The 16,122-nt window shown below is 39.4% G+C and overlaps 1 protein-coding gene across 4 annotated transcripts in view; it reads right to left on the reverse strand.

Annotated features, from left to right (window-relative positions):
* ATRX (ATRX chromatin remodeler) overlaps positions 1 to 16,122 on the reverse strand; it is a 68,024-nt gene that overhangs the window by 30,788 nt on the left and 21,114 nt on the right. For all 4 annotated transcript variants that reach the window (XM_059859382.1, XM_059859381.1, XM_059859384.1 and 1 more), the window contains 5 exons: positions 14,608 to 14,675; positions 10,742 to 13,698; positions 7,773 to 7,851; positions 1,729 to 1,859; positions 1,018 to 1,230 (listed from right to left, as the gene is read on the reverse strand). In XM_059859382.1, the coding sequence (XP_059715365.1) occupies positions 1,018 to 1,230; positions 1,729 to 1,859; positions 7,773 to 7,851; positions 10,742 to 13,698; positions 14,608 to 14,675 (3,448 nt within the window). The remainder of the gene's footprint in view (positions 1 to 1,017; positions 1,231 to 1,728; positions 1,860 to 7,772; positions 7,852 to 10,741; positions 13,699 to 14,607; positions 14,676 to 16,122) is intronic.

Consider the following 16,122-nt stretch of genomic DNA (forward strand, 5'->3'; position numbering starts at 1 on the left):
AACCACTCTGAGGAGCTGTTCCTGGCATTTTTAGGTAATGAAGACACCAGTGTGGTATTTAACACCTTGAATTTCAGCCTGACCTTGAACACAGTGGAAAGTTTAATTGGTTTATGAATGACAAGGCTTAAAACATGAGTTGTTCTACATACATGGGGAATGGTAACATTAATAACACAGGGCTAAAAAGGGCCAACTGCAATCAAATATATTGCTGTGTTAGAGGGCAGTCAGCTTCAAAGGCTGCACTGAAGAACCCTAAGCTGCCTCTTACTTGCACATTACTTCAGAGGTAATTTACAGTTACTCCTCCTGCATGAAATGCTGTAGGTGGAGCTTTAATCCTATAAGGGAGGAAAAATATGAAAAGCAAGCAGATAAAAATGAGCGTTTTCACAGAGGAAAATTCTAAACAAACCACATCTTTTATTCTGTGGAAGACCAGAAAAGCTGGCTGGCATTGGTGCAACACAGAGGAGGGAAGCCCAGTGCACCTTTCCTGGCCAGGAAACACCCCCAGGTTCTTTGTTCCTGCACCAATGAAAGGGCAGGCCAGGCTCATTTCACAGTGCCATCTGGTGCTCAGCTCCAGCCTGCTCCACTGCAACTCCAGCATGGACACATTCCTCAGGCACTACTGCCACTCCAAGAGAGAAATTACACAAAGGCCAAGACTGATTTTCCCAAATTCAGGCATCCTGGCCTTGCCTCTGCTCTTTAGGATGGATGTTCTAAGATTCCACAGGATTAATCCAATTCAGAGGATACAGCAGAGGAGAGAGCTGCACTTGTATTTGACATTTCAAATAAAACTATTTATCAAACAAAGATAAGGGAATGCTAGATTTCATACACAAGGAAGTTTAGACAGAGATTTTAAAATCATAAAGGTTAAGATCTCCATTCTGACAAGCTCTGGATTTATTTTACAGAAGCAAGTACTTTTTATGACCAAAAAAAAAAAAAAAAAAGAAAAAAAAAAAAGAAAAGAAAAGAAAAGAGATGTGGATCATGTACCTTTCCTTCTATTTCTGCGCTTCCCCCCTTCTTTTTTGTCTTTTGGTTTCACCACCTTCTTTTCTTCTCCAGACTCCCCATCACTCACAGTGAGCTTCTGCCTCAGCAGTCTGTGTCTGTATCTGGGCTTCTTGGATGTTTCTTCTTCCTCTGAATCTGACTCAGAATTAGCTTCTTCCTTTTCTGACTTCTTGTCTTCCTTTTCCTTCTCTCCTGTCACACAGAAGAGTCAGTACCACGTGCATACCAGTCACTTTCTTATCTTACAAGAATTAAAATCTGAATTAATTTAGGCTAAATCCTGTGCTTTTCCAGGCAATTCCAAGCACCAACATACCAGTTTCCTCCCATGTTTAGCATTTCCCACTGCCTGAATGCTTGGAATGGCTGTTCCAATGGCTGTGTCAGCCAAATCTCTCCTGTGCACTTGCAGGACTTACTGTTCTGTATAGATAACAAGCCCTCACAAACCCCCAGGACTTCTTAATTGTTTACAAAACCCAGACTATTACAAAAAATAAACAAACAGAAGACTAAAAGAGATGGTAATCCTCATGACCACGCACGTTGGCCTCTATGTGGCAACTACACATCAAAATCAGCAATATTTTTTTGCTGAGAACTTTAACAATCATCATTTTCCCAAGTGACCCTTGAAATCGTGCCAGGTGCCACAGCACCACTTTTTCCCAGATGCTTTTTGGTGCTTACCATCATCTCCTGTGGTCTCAGTTTGCTTTGCAGGTTTCTTCTTTCCTTCCTCCGGCTGCTCATCTGAAGACGTATCCTCATCAGAGGAAAGATTGGCTTTGATTTCTTCTAAAAGCATTTTCTTGGCAATTCTTTGAAGTAAAACAGAAAACACTATTTATTCCATTGTTCAAATAAATCTATGAATGACAAGTGTAATCCTACACCATTCAGAACTTCAAAAAAAGGGCTGAAAGCTGAACAAAAAAAAAGACACGTGATGAAAAGTCATTGTGGCAAGACAGGATCTATCAGCAAAAATCTCACATTAAATGTAATGTGGTGACTTTTAGAAAGCAGGTTTGTAATAAAGCTTCTTAAAAAGAGAAGTTGCCTGCTTAAAGCAGACTTGAAATGGTTATAACGTGCACAGACTTAAAGATTTCATTTTATTCATGGTCTATCTGGATCACTAACCACAAGCACCTGCCTTACAGCAGCTCTTGCAAAAACCCTTCTGTGTTTATACCCAAAAAGTCTGACCAACACTACAGGACCTGAATTTCAGATAAAAATCATCATCTTATTTCCTGCTCCACAAACTGTCCGCTCAGCTCTCCATGGTTTCACTGCAGGATAAGTTTCCAGCTAATGCACAAGTGACTATGGAAAAATTATTTCTTTACATGCACTTGCAACATAAAAATCTTCTGAGTCTACCCAAGGCAGGTATGTAAAAAGCACAGGAAAATAGTGGACTTAGAGTACTTGTACTTCCAGGGGGAAAAAAAACCAACCAGATCTTCCTCATATTAATATCAGGAATACTACAGTCTTCATTCATCCATTTTAAATGAAATATGTGTTTCCTAGGTGAAACCTCATCTGTCTTGCCTTTTGGGAGAATTAATGCATGCTGTGTGTACATAGTTCAGGATGGGAAAGCTCTCACACCAGTCAAAACAACAGCTCAAAAGCCATGGAACTGAACCATAAGCCAGCCTTCACTTGGGAATGGCAAAGGAACAGGAATCTCACGAGCTAAACTTCCTATCCACCAGAAAATTGAGCTGCTGCTTCTATGGAGCACTAAAAAATGGGCTTCTAACAATCAGTATTTCATTTTCCAGCCTGCAATGTGTCCCTAAAACATAATCATTTTTCAAAGGCACTCTTCCCGAGCTATCTTTCCTGACACTCCACACAGTATTTTCTACAGTTTTTACAAACACTCTTGCACTAATTTATATTCAGTTATTATTAAAAGATGGAAGCAAAACAGTTCAGATTGTTCAGTGAGCCAGACCATCCATCAGCATCCAAAACACTCCCTCCCCCTCTCTCTTGAGAAGAAAAAGCTGATTAAAACTTTACCAAGCAGTACCCTTGGAGAACTTTAATTCCACATCTATCAAGAAATCGCAGCATGAACCCAAAGAAAACTTACTAAAGTCCCCAGATAAGTAACATCCTCTTCCAAATGCTTTTTACATTAGGTCGTCCCAGAGGATATTTGGAAAAAGGATTTAGGATTTGGTTAAATGTTGATTTTTTTTTTTTTAACCCAGCAGACCATGTGTAACAGCAGCAGAAATAAACAGCTCCTCATATAAGAAACTCAGATTATATTTCTTCCATCTCTTAATGGTCAGAATTTTTTCTTCAAAAGGAAACTGCTTGGAATGTCACAGGCTGGCTTCCCTTTAACAGCTTTTAACCTAAATTATTAACCTTGACTCCTCCTCCAGAAAATGCAGAGAGCAGTGGTCTGGCTACTCTTCATGTTTAATAAAAACCCAGAGTTTTGGAAGAGGAAAAATCTAAAAGATCTGAAAAAAAACTTGAAATTGAATCCTGAAAGTCCTGCCTTTGACTTATGCTGGCAAGTGCATTAGCAAAGTTAACACAGCTTGTGGATAGCAATACTTACCTCTACACAAGTCACCTTTAAAAGGCTGACTTTGGTTCTTAGCAAAACAAGACCTTCATTTTAATTTGTTCTTTAATGAAGTATCTGGTTTTTTAAGAGCTATAGGAAACAGCAAATGTCTCTAACACCTAAAAAGACCATGCACAAAACCTACCATCTCATTTTCCTATTAATCACCAGCATAACCAACCACCAGCTTGGGTAACCTGATTAGTTTCTAATTATTTGTAATGATACTGATTAAGAAGTTATTGCTGTGATAGAAAATAAGTCCTGTTTTTTATCTAGGAGAAAGACTTTACCACTTGCAACCAAACTGAGATGGGACTGTTTGTTAGTGAGAAAAGCTGCATTTCCTTCAATGCATTTACTGGTGTGAACTCAGGCCAAAAAGTGAGACATTATTAAGATGCTCAGGATTTAAAAGAAGCCCATTTTTAATTAACTACACATCTGATAGGAATGATAAGTGTAAGCAACATCAGACCCAAAGAGATTAGGCCTTGTAAATGCACATTGACAAATGACTGATGTAACAAATGGTTTACATGAATTATTACAAACTGAGTACAGGACTCTGGAAGCTGGGTTTAAATTAAACCACAATAGATGTTGACCAGGATAACACATCATATTTCTATTTTATGATAAAACCCATTTAAAGTCACCAGGTTTCTCAGCTAAGAAACTTCACATGGTAGCTTTACCATTTTAGTATTTGCATTAATAGCAGCAAGAAAAACAAGCTATGAGAGTGTGAAAATTCCCTCACTCATATTCTTCTAGAGAAAACCAAGGAAATCCAAAGGGACTGTAATATTTACTCAGGTCAAGGACATAAAAGATTCTTGGCCATTCAGATGTAACAGTTGAGCACCAGCAATGGATTTAATTGAGGCACAGAGAGCCATATGACCTCCAGCACAGGGTTTCAGGCAGTAAAAAAACAAAGTAAAAAATAAAATAATATTTTAAAATCCCTGCATTTTACTCTTTCCTGCACTGATCTGCTGAGACCTTGAGCATGTCATGTTGCCCCACTCCATCTTATCTAAATTTATGGTGACATCTGTATGATCACACATTTAGCCAGTGCCTCACAGAATGGGGCTGCAGCCTCAACCAGGACACACAAAACCAACTCTAGAATTAAATGATAGCACATATGCACAGTTCTGTATCAACTGGCATTTAAAGATATTCCCCATTTGTAAGAACAGCCCCAGCAGAACACATTTCTAAACAATGAACTGATTACTATGGGATTTTTTAAGTCGTGCTAAAAGAAGAGTTTTCACAAGAGATAGACTGGAAATCACCCAGGGGTTGCTTGGTTACACTGCAGGACTACTTTAAAAGCTCCTTCAGACCTTGCAGCAAACTGGAACAGTAAGTGCAGCCTCTCATGGTGTGGAGTTAAGCCCCCATGGTAATTTGCACCATTCTTGTTCAAGAATTTTACAGTGCCAATACAATGGGATTGTTCAAAATCTCCGTGAGACAATGCTACCACTGCAAAAATCTTTTTTCTTAAAAAGCCATGATTTTAAATTTTAGTTCATGACTGTGATGTTTTATTACCAATTAGATTCCATCAACTCACACTCAGTGTTCATAAATACCTACTAACTATATGTAGAAGTAAGGTTGCCTGAAACAAGCCCTTGGGTGGGGAAGGATGGTGGGATGTGGCTAATAAAAACCACTAGAATTCCAGCTAGAGCACTCCTGCTTTAAATGGGCCTTCAGGATACTACTAGAAAATTCAGAACCCTTTAAAATATATTTTAAGACATTAATATTTGGATGAAATGTCATACATGTCTAAAAAAAATGAGTGAAAACTGCCAAACACTTTGTTCTAAATACCGTGCTGTCTTTGTTGGAAGAGGCTGATTTTCAAGCTGTCAGAGTTGGATTAAATTAAATGCTTGGACAAGAAAAACGTTTTACAAAAATTTATTGTAACCATCAAATACTTAAAGGCATTCTGCATTTAATACACTATTAACTTCTTAATAAACAGAACTACTGCAAACATATCAAACAGTACCATTTAAAAGATCAGAAGGACCAATAATAGTTACACAACAGAAGATGAAAGCATACAGCACTGTATAGCATAGTATGACCCACTTGGATATTGCATTTTGGCAAAAAGATGATTTCAAGGCTATCAATATTCATGTCATGCACATCCTCAGGTATGCAAATAACAGAACATCTAAACTAGAGACTTGCAAACAGGAGAGTTCCCACACTACAAACACCCAGCAGGTACTAGGTACCCTCTTTGGCCTGGAAGAAAATAGGCAACTTCTCTGAATCAGTAGGTAAACTATTTAAACACTTTGTGTTGAGTAAACACAAGAACAAGTTTTTAACTTCTCGAAATTTGTTCCATCTTTTTACAGTTTATAGCTCTGATTTTGGTGCCAAGTACAACACATGATGAAGGTAAAGTCAGACTGCATTACCAGTTAACATGTCTGAAGGTTGACAACACTGTTTATTGACAAAATACCTCCCCATCTCATAAATAGATGTTCAAAAGGTCTCCTAAATAAAATCTTAACAAAGAGGCAGCTTTAAAACAAAGTACAGAAACTGATTTTTAAAGCCCGAATTTATATTACTGTTTGTTATCAATGAGGTTCATTTATTTCCCAATATAGCTCTTAATCTAAATCATGACTGAGTTCTGTCAGAAATGTTTGTGCAGTAAATACTGAACTTCTGACAGAATTGTATTGGTTTAGTTATCAACCAGAAACTCACAACCACAAAAAAAAAAAAAAAAAAGAAAAAGAAAAAAGAAAAAGAAAAAATAATGAATTAAAACAGGAGTGAAATTAAAGCATGATTAAAAAAAAAACTTGTTATACCAAAGTTTACATGTTCTGCTTATGACCCTGTGCTGTCAAGTCCCTAAAAAGCATCTTTCTTTAAAGAGCTGAATTACTGGGTTAAATTTGATGACTGAAAACACACAAGAACTAATTCAGCAGCAGCATTGTGATGCCAAACTGACGTCCCCAAAGGACAGAAAACAGTGTTTTTAAAATTTACTTCAGCCACATCTCAAAACATACAACTCTGTGAAACAAGGATTCCATATTCTAAACTAGTAAGGCTCAGAAGCAGAAAAGACTCCACCAGCAACTGGTCCCACACATGCTACATGGCCAAAACAACAACAACAAAAAAATCAGTTTCTGAAAACACTGTATAAAAATTTGTTGAGCAGCTCTTCAGTCTAACTACAGTAACTTCCAAAAGAACCTGTGGCTCCAGTTGAGTGACACTTCATGTTGTGCATTTAGGAAATGAAGCTTTTACATTTCTAGCCAGGCTGATTTTGATAGCTACAATGGTACTGGTAAAATATGACATGTCTCAGCTAACTGTATCTTACAGCGATTCTTTTTTATTAAATTCCAAACTGAAGCAATACATATAAGCCACAATTCTGAAAATATCTATGCAAAGACTTAAAATATATAATTAGTCTCTTTGATACCAATTGAGCCTATGCACAGTGCTTATAGAATCATGGCCTTAACTCACATTATTCACTTCAGGTACTTTTTAGTGGATTAAAACTCAGTTAAATTAACAGCTGAAAATATCTAATATGGTTTTTCCCACATTTGTGCTTTCTCTTTATTGAGAAAAGGCGTTTCAATTAGAAAAGCATATTAAGCAACAGTAATAACCAAATTCATTCTGAAAATATTGCAGCACTGCATACTGCACAGATGCACTGACCCCTTCTACTCCCCACAACTAGCTGAAATTCACATTTAGCAGCAGCAGCTTTTGCCCTGCCTGCAAGATCCCTGTCCCCACCCTCCCACGAGCAGCCGGAGCCGCAGCGGCACAGCGCTGCAGCGCTTTTGGAACACCCCCCAGCCAGGTGTGTCAGCTACCACTTCTAAACATTTGCTTTGCATTCCTGGCTCTGGGCCTCTGTTTTCTGGCCCCGTGTTCATACTTGCAGGAGGCCCGTGAGCGAGTCTTTACCGGGCAGGCAGCCGTGCTTTTTACCACCTGCTTGCTCCTCCGTTGCGCCGGCTCGCGCCCACGCCTAGGCTGTGCTCTAATCGTTTTTAAGTCCTTATGGAGGGTATCATACCTATTCTCAGGGTCGTCATCATCATCATCTTCCTCCTCCTCCATTGGGATAGTCCTTGATAGAGCATCTCCCTCATCTCCTGAAAAAAAAAAAGCCCAACAGAAAACATTTAGCGAGCGTAAATACAAGAGTAAACAATACATGACAGCACAATAAGCAATACAAGGTATGAAATGCACTTCTATCAACAATCCCCATTTGAAAACACCTCGGTGATACCATTTTTCTACCAGCTACCTGTCTTGACAAATAAAAATAAATCTTTGTGGTGCTGTTCGCAGGGGTCTTAGGACGAGGGAAGAGGTAAGAATCTTGACCCCATGTTTCAGAAGGCTGATTTACTATTTTATGATATATATTATATTAAAAGAAAATTATATATTAAAATGATACTAAAAGAATGGAAGAAAGGATTTCATCAGAAGGCTAGCAAGGAATAGAAAGGAATGATAACAAAAGCTCATGACTCTCAAGAGAGTCCAAGCCAGCTGACTGTGATTGGCCATCAATTAGAAACAACCAACATGGACCAATAAAAGATGCACCTGTTGCATTCCACAGCAGATATTTATTGTTTTTCTTTTCCTCTGAGGCTTCTCAGCTTCTCAGGAGCAAAATCCTGGCAAAGGGATTTTTCAGAAAATATCACGGTATCAAATCTTGTTTTTTCAGTTTTGCTCACTACTACCTGCAACTTGTTCCTAACTACACGCTGCAAATTTGGGATTTTACACCAAAACATAAGAGACTAAATGCTCTACTCAGGAATCAGAAATAAGTTCCCTAAGAAGTTATTTGCTCTGTCAGAAGCTCCACGAGTGAGTTTGTGGAAACTGAAAAGAAGGCACAACAAACAGAGGACAGAACTGCATCCCAAGCCCGTGCATTGCCCTGCTGCCAGGAGGAAAGTACTGGAGAACACCAACCCTTCCTATTTTTGCTTTCACACTATGAGTGTGTGTAAAGAGTTGTATTTTTAGAATTCCACATGCTATCCTTACTGCAAATATCCAGACTCAGCAGCACTACATGGCACTCACTAGCACTACATGTACAAAGGACATCAAGACCAACAGTGTGGGACATATGGCAGAGAAGGAACAGCACAGTGTGAATCCTGCCCTGGAGCTCCTCTGCACTCTCCTGGCTGGATTGAGGAATATGGATTGTTTCTAGCACATTCCCAGGCCTCTCCCCTTGCTTTTTTTCTCATTTTCATCTTGCATGCAAGTCAGACAAATCTGCTAGGCAGTGAAATTAGGGAAAGAAACCTCACAATCCCAATGAGCTGAGATCCCCCCATTCATAATTTCTGTTTATTTTCTATCTGTGGGGACTGGAGGACTGGACTACCACTAGGCTGTAAGGGGCACTCCAAGGTGATCACAGACAGTCTCTCATGTAGATAAATAAAAGTATCCTTGGTTGGTTAAATCAGATCCTAAGTCTCATTCAACAATCAATCTACAACACACAGCTTATTCAGACACAGAACAGACTATTTCATTAATTCACCTATTAAACCAAAAGCAAACTGCAGACAAAGGCCACATTCTTCTCCTCTGAAAATACACTAACATAGGCAGAATTTCACAGAATCAAATGATAACTAAAGCTGAATGAGACATCTGGACATGCTCTACTCCAACTCCATCCTCAAAGCAAAGCTAACTCCAAAGTCAGGTCAGCTACCTCAGGGTCTTGGCCAGTCAAGTTTTGAGCATTTCCAAGGACAAAGATTCTGAAGTGCAAGAGGGCAGCCAGTTCCAAGCTTTGACCATGCTCAGTGTAAGAATACTCCAGCATCTCTATCAGTTTTCCTTGATAAATGCTGTATCCACTGCCTCTCATCCTTTGGGCACACATCCAGCTCAGCCCCCCGATAAAAGTGCCCATGAGGTGATTTACAGACAGAAATTCAGACACTCAATTTTTAGCATTCTGTCTGCAGCCTAAACCAAGCCACTTTTCTCTCAGTCTAACTCTCCTGTCAATCATGCCACACCACAACCTTGTTCAGTTTGTACCCTGCTATCCATCTCTCCAATAATGACCTAATCTTTCCATTGTGACCTGTAAATTAAAAGCTCCCAATGCCTCAGACAAATTCTTCTGACAAATTAAAACCACCTTTCACCTCTTGGGCCATTTCAATGCCAAGTCCATGAACTGTACATGAGCAATTCAATTTTTAAGGCATTTTTCACTGATGGTTCAGTGGTGCTGAAAACTGTCACTGAGTGCCATCAATTACCTGTCTGTAGGAGAGTTTCAATGGCTGTGGCAGTGACCATACGCAAAAAAACCAATTTGTTACTATGCAAATAATGAATTATCTGCAATCTCCCCCAGCTGTGACATCACTGGGGAAAACACTGATAAGGCAGCACTCATGGAAAAGCCCTACAAGTGCCAGTATTATCTGCACATATGAGAACAATGGCAGATTTCTAAGTAGCTGTTCTAAGCCTACATGGCTCTTGTGAAGCATAAAAATCATTTCCTTGATTTTTAAATGTATATTATAATGCCACAAGTCTCCAGTATCACCTCCAGTGCACAGACAGAAGGTTTAGATAAATGTGAGTTCACATTATCTACTATTTTTATTATCTACTCCTTCCAACCAGCTTCTGCTATGTAATCCCTGGGCAGGTGAGGCAAGGGCCAGGCTTTGGAAAGCTGGACTGCAAGGCAGTACCTGGTGTAAATATTGCCTGGAGTTTCCAAAGCACCTCATTTACAGTGACATCATTTTTCCCCTCAAGGCACAAGCTGCACAAACTGAAGTTGTGCAATCTCACAGCCACAGGACAGTTTGGCTGGAAGGGAACTTTACAACAGGTGCTTTCAAATCCGTATCAGAAAACCCGCCAGGCTGCAAACACTTAAATGCATAATTACCAGCTGATGAGGGTTTTTTGCTTCTAGATTATTAAATGTCACCCAAATGAACAACTTTGGCACACCTGATGACTGACAAAATCCTGCATCAGCAGACAGCATCAAGCTTTCAGTCACGGGTCTGATCTTCTGCTCATCACTGCTTCCGTCGCCTGTGGAATTCTGATCATCATTTTCCTCCTTATCAGACGGGGAAGAGGAAGTGACAACCACCTTCTTTTTTGCCACTTTCTTTTTTAAGTTGCTCTTTTTACTTTCTTTTACTGATCCTCTTTTAACCTTTTTCTTAGTGTCTTCATAAGACTCCTCATCAGAAGAGGATGAGTCATTCTGTTCTTTCTTGGAAATCTTCTTTTTGTGGCTTATTTTCCTCTTTTCTTTTGTTTCAGTTCGTTTTTTACGCCGCATGGCATCATCATCAGAACTCTCCTCTTTTTGGGGAGATTTCTCAGTATCAGAGGATAAATCAATGTGCACTCTTTTAGCTACTCTCTCTCTCAATTTTCTCTTTTCTGTAAATACGGGTTCCTTTTTAATTTTGTCGTTTTCAGAAGAATTGCTACTTCCTTTCTCTGGAGATGACTTATCAAGATCAGATGAGGAATCATCTTGTTCTTTCTTGAAACCTTTCTTTTTTAATTTTTCAGATTGCTTTGCTTTGCTTTCTGATCCTTTTTTGTTCTTGAGCCTGTCTTTTGAAGACTCCAACTTGTGCTCTTTCTTTGCAGATTTCTCAGTACTCTCAGAAGAAGAATCATCCTGTGCCTTTTTCTTTTTCAGATCCTTCTTCTTCTTAACTTCAGGACTTTCCTCTTTTTCCAGTGAAGACTTCTCAGCATCAGATGACTCATCCCGTTTTCCCTTTGCAGATTTTTCTTTTGAGTCTCTGCTTAGCTTGTCCTTAGCAGCTGACCTCTTACCCATTTTTTTATCTTTAGGAGAGTGATTAATTTCCTTCTCTGGAGAAGACTTCTCACCATCATCATCTTCTTCAGAAGATTTACCTCTCTTCTTCTTCAGATTTACCTTCCTCTTACTGCTTACTTTTTTCCTCTGCTCTTCTTCAGAGGAATCATAACTATCATCTTTTCTTGAGAATTTTTTCTTCGGTTTCTTTGCAGCCTCAATTTTACTCAACATTTGTATCTCTTTTTCCAAGTCAGAATCATAGTTTGAAGAATCAGAGTAGTCTTGTCGTTTCTTTTTAGCAGCAGCAGCATTTTTGGCTGATTTGCCTCTTTTAGCATCCAAATCTGAACCGGAACTGGAACTCTTCCTTTTTCGTTTCCCATTTTCATCCTTTACTGGTTGACTCTTTTGAAAATCCGAACTCTTCTGATTCTTTGCTGGTGCTTCGCTGTTGCTCTCGCTGTCTGAGGAGCTGCGACTCATCATCCCTGCTTCTTTAAGGACAGCTGGCACCTCATCAGAGTCTGAGCTGTGATCTAAGTTATATGGCTTTTTGGATTTGGAAAGTTTGTTAGGATTGGGACTGTCAGCAGCGCTGTCAGAAGTATTTCTTTTATCGTTTTTCCTCCTAGGTTGCTTGGATGCTTTCCTCTTCTGTTTTTCATTGCTCGTGTCATTGCTGTCCTCTTCTGAGTTGGATGTCAGGGGGCTGATGTCCGTGGGGCGCCTCAGCGGGGTGGTCTTGACACGGGGTGACCTCCGGAGATCCGAGTCCTCCAGGGGCACGGCGTCGTTCTCTGTGGAGGGCTCGCTGCCAGCACTGTGGTTCTGTTTTCCACAGTCAGAGTTTGCTGCCCCAGGCTGAGATGCATCAACCTCTTCAGATTCATCAACGTCTTTAGATGCATCAGCATCTTTAGATGCATCAACGTCTTTACTGTCCTTTTCTAGGCTGTTGTTTTGATCTTCAGCTTTAACTGTGGACTCTGAAAGGGAAACAGGAGTCAATTTTACAATCAGTTCTTTTGTTCCTTTAGCCGACGATTTTAGCTTGGTACCACCTTTGGTATCTTTCACAGGAGTGTTCACTTTTGTATTTGAATTTGGAGCCTCAGGATCTGCTGCTGTGTTTCCACTGTCCTGCTCATCTGACGGCATCTGAATCTCCATAGCAGATTCCAGAGTCTCAAAAATATCTTCAGGAACGGATGAGGGGATGGACACGATATCCATGTCTAAAGCCTCTGTACTGTTGGGCTCATACTGCGGTTCTTCATTTCTGCCAGACTTTTTCTCTTCCCCAGGAGCTGCCTTGTTATCTGTCTGCTCCACTGAGGGAACACTTTGATCCATGGGCTCATTGTCAGGCTGCTCCGACACGACTTTTTTTGGTGTCTGTGCGGCGTCATCCTCTTTTAATGCCACATGTTCCTTTCCTTCATCTTTTTTCACCTCATTTTTTTCTGGTCTTACCTCGTTTTTTTTCTCTTTGGTATTTTTATCTTTGATTTTAACATTCAATGCTTGAATCTCCAGGTTCAGGCCTTCTTCTAGTGACAGATGAGCTTTTTTCATGTCACTCAGCACAGATTTAAAAGCTTTCAGCTGGCACAGTTGCACAGTTGGGCTTATTTCTACATTTTCTGCAGCATTTTTCAAAAAGCTTACAAAGCTAGAATTCAGATTTGTTGTAGTTTCAATCAGTTTTTTTGTTTTCTTAAGCAAGTCTTTTGGCACCATTAGTGCTTTATAAGAATATGTCAGTGAACCTGAATATGAATTATCTAATTTTTTTTCTTCCCCATTACAATTTGCATTATTTTTCTTTGGAGAAAACTTGACCGTGTGGTCATATATTTTACTTTTTTCATTTTCAACTTTCATCTTTTTTTTGTTTTGTTGAAGTAACTGTTCTAAATTTTCAAAGACACTGTCACATGCAGTGACCAAGTCCAACAAAGGCTCTGGATGGCAAATATAGCAGTGCCACTGGTTGTTTTCATCCAGGATAGTCGAGAGCTCCTTTCGGCCCAGGTTGCGCAGAATGCACTTTTTACAGAAGGCGTTATGGCAAAAGTCACAGCAAATCAAATTTCCACCTTCAGCACACCACCTGCAATGAGATTGAGAAAGGTAAGAGTTTCGTCTCCACACAACAAGGTGATACATTATTAAGTTCACATATTTAAAAATTCAGGTGATGAACAGATATCCATTACTTGAAGCTGTTACTGAAAAGCTCACTGGAGAATTGCAGAGTCAGAAAATTCATGTTTTAGATTAACAGCTCACAAAGCTGAAACAGTCAGGAATTTTTAACAGAATTTCAGCAATGATTTCTTTAAAGAAGAGAAAAAATTAATTAAAACTTATTTTCCCCATTTCTTCTGAAAATCTGTGATTTATATTACAGCAAAATTAATGAGCTTCAGTCTTTCTAGTCTTAACTCATATATTACTATTGCAGTAGACAAAACTGAAAAGTGGTGGACAATAAGCTCATAGAAACCACAGACTGCACAATTTTTACTGAATTACACATTTAGATATTTGACATAAGGACAGAGAAGTTTCTTTGATATTTCAAAAGTGGGAGATGCATCTGAAGAGTTGATGCATCTGAGTTTCTCAGGCTCATAAACTTTAGAATGTCAGATTCTAGCCCTATCTTCAAGGAGCTAGGAAGGTGGCATGTTATTTAACTAGAAATGTGATCTCTTACAAGTGTTTCTATTAGATTTCTTTAAAAATGTTTTCCTCTTCATTACTAAAACAAACAGTTAAAAAAATCAAGAGGTTCAGTATTTTTTGCTGACAAATAATTGTTGATTCAGCTTTTATGTATTTGTGTTTACTTGTCAATAATGTCACAAGAGCAAGAAAAAAGACCCCCAAATCAGTAGAGCTGTGGGTGTTCAGTCTCTGTACACTTTCCCATTTTGCACACACTGCAGTTTTTGCACACTTTCCCATTTTGCACACACTGCAGTTTTTGCACACACTGCAGTTTTTGCACACTTACCTACACTGTTCATCCATCCCATCTGAATCACGACTGATGTCATCACTCATGTAATATTTGTAGCAAGTCTGTAAAGAGAGAGAGAGGACAAGGAATTCTTTATTAAATCTCCTCAACTGGGCTTCAGCAGTTCATTAGATTTCAGCATGCATTAGAAGCAAGCCAGCAAAAGCAGCAGCTGCAAGGTCTTCAGCATTCTAAGTCTTTTACATTTGTTTTAATCTAAAAATCATCTTCCATGGTCCCAAACCATGATTATTTAGATGGCTCAAGGTTTGTTGGAAAATTTAACAGGCTTTTGTTAATGGCTGCATATTTGTGTATTTTAGAACATCAGCTGAATACGTCTCTCCAGTCTGAACGTTTCTTCCATCTATTTCCTAGGTAAATCAACACCACATCCTCCCTGACACAATTAATCCCACATAAATTACAATCTTCAGCTGGATACTCCTTATGTTACCATGTGATGCCATAAGGCTTTAGATTAAAAAGTCTTCAGCATTTATCATGATGTTAGCATCCAAGAATTCCATTTCCAGGTGCAAACAAAGCATTATCATTTGAAATTCTGGTAATGGTAATAAAAAAAATACAAATGACTCAGCCAGGAGTACTGATGGCTTCAGCTGCTGAATTGCTGACACCAAATTTTGAAGGTTTGGTGTCATTTTTTTCCCAGCTGTTACAGAAGAATGCTCTCCCAGACTTGCAGCTCTACTTTGAACAGGTATTAATACAATTCAGAATGCAGAAGAGGCCTCATCACCTGAATTGACAACGATGATGCCCCATTATCTGGAACAGACTTGCACATCTGTTCAACTAAACTATCCAAACAACTAAAATCAACATAAAACCCCAGTAAAATCTGATGGTTAGACACTTGATGGAACATTCACAACCAAAGGAAAACAGTTTCTCAGGTCTGGGACTTTTACCTAAGTAGGAGAAAAATAAGGGCAGAACTAGGCACAGAAATAATGGAAGAGCTGGAGATGAGGGGTTTCCATTTCTCATTCTCACATTCATATAAGGCCAGGCTCAAGTCAGTAAAACCAGAGAAAATCAAGGGGAACAACCCTTGATGTAATTCAGGTAGCAGAGCTCCCAATCAAGAGCTGCTGTTCAGCCCAACAGCCTGACCAGCTTCCAAAAATGACCCAGGTCACTGGTCACACTGCAGGAACATGGGTGTGCAAGGCCAGGAACATGAGCTGGGACTCCAATGGAGGTGGGAAAAGGTCACCTTGTGAGCTGATTTTTGTAAAGCACATTTTGTATAAGAAACAAGCCAGAATGCAGAGAAGAACCAGCCTAGATGGGCATGGCTGAGTCTGTAACACTAATGAGGACCTGGAGAGGAGGAGGAGGAGGAAGAGCAGGGAAATGCTCCATGTACATTATAACACAGAACTGTATCTCTATCTTTAGCAATATCTTATAACTACAAAATCTCCCTGACTAGAGAAATATGCAAGAGAGATCTCTGCAGCCCTCTGAAAGTTAACAGAG

This window comes from Haemorhous mexicanus, chromosome 14 (assembly GCF_027477595.1).
Source record: "Haemorhous mexicanus isolate bHaeMex1 chromosome 14, bHaeMex1.pri, whole genome shotgun sequence".
Taxonomy (NCBI): Eukaryota; Metazoa; Chordata; class Aves; order Passeriformes; family Fringillidae; genus Haemorhous; species Haemorhous mexicanus.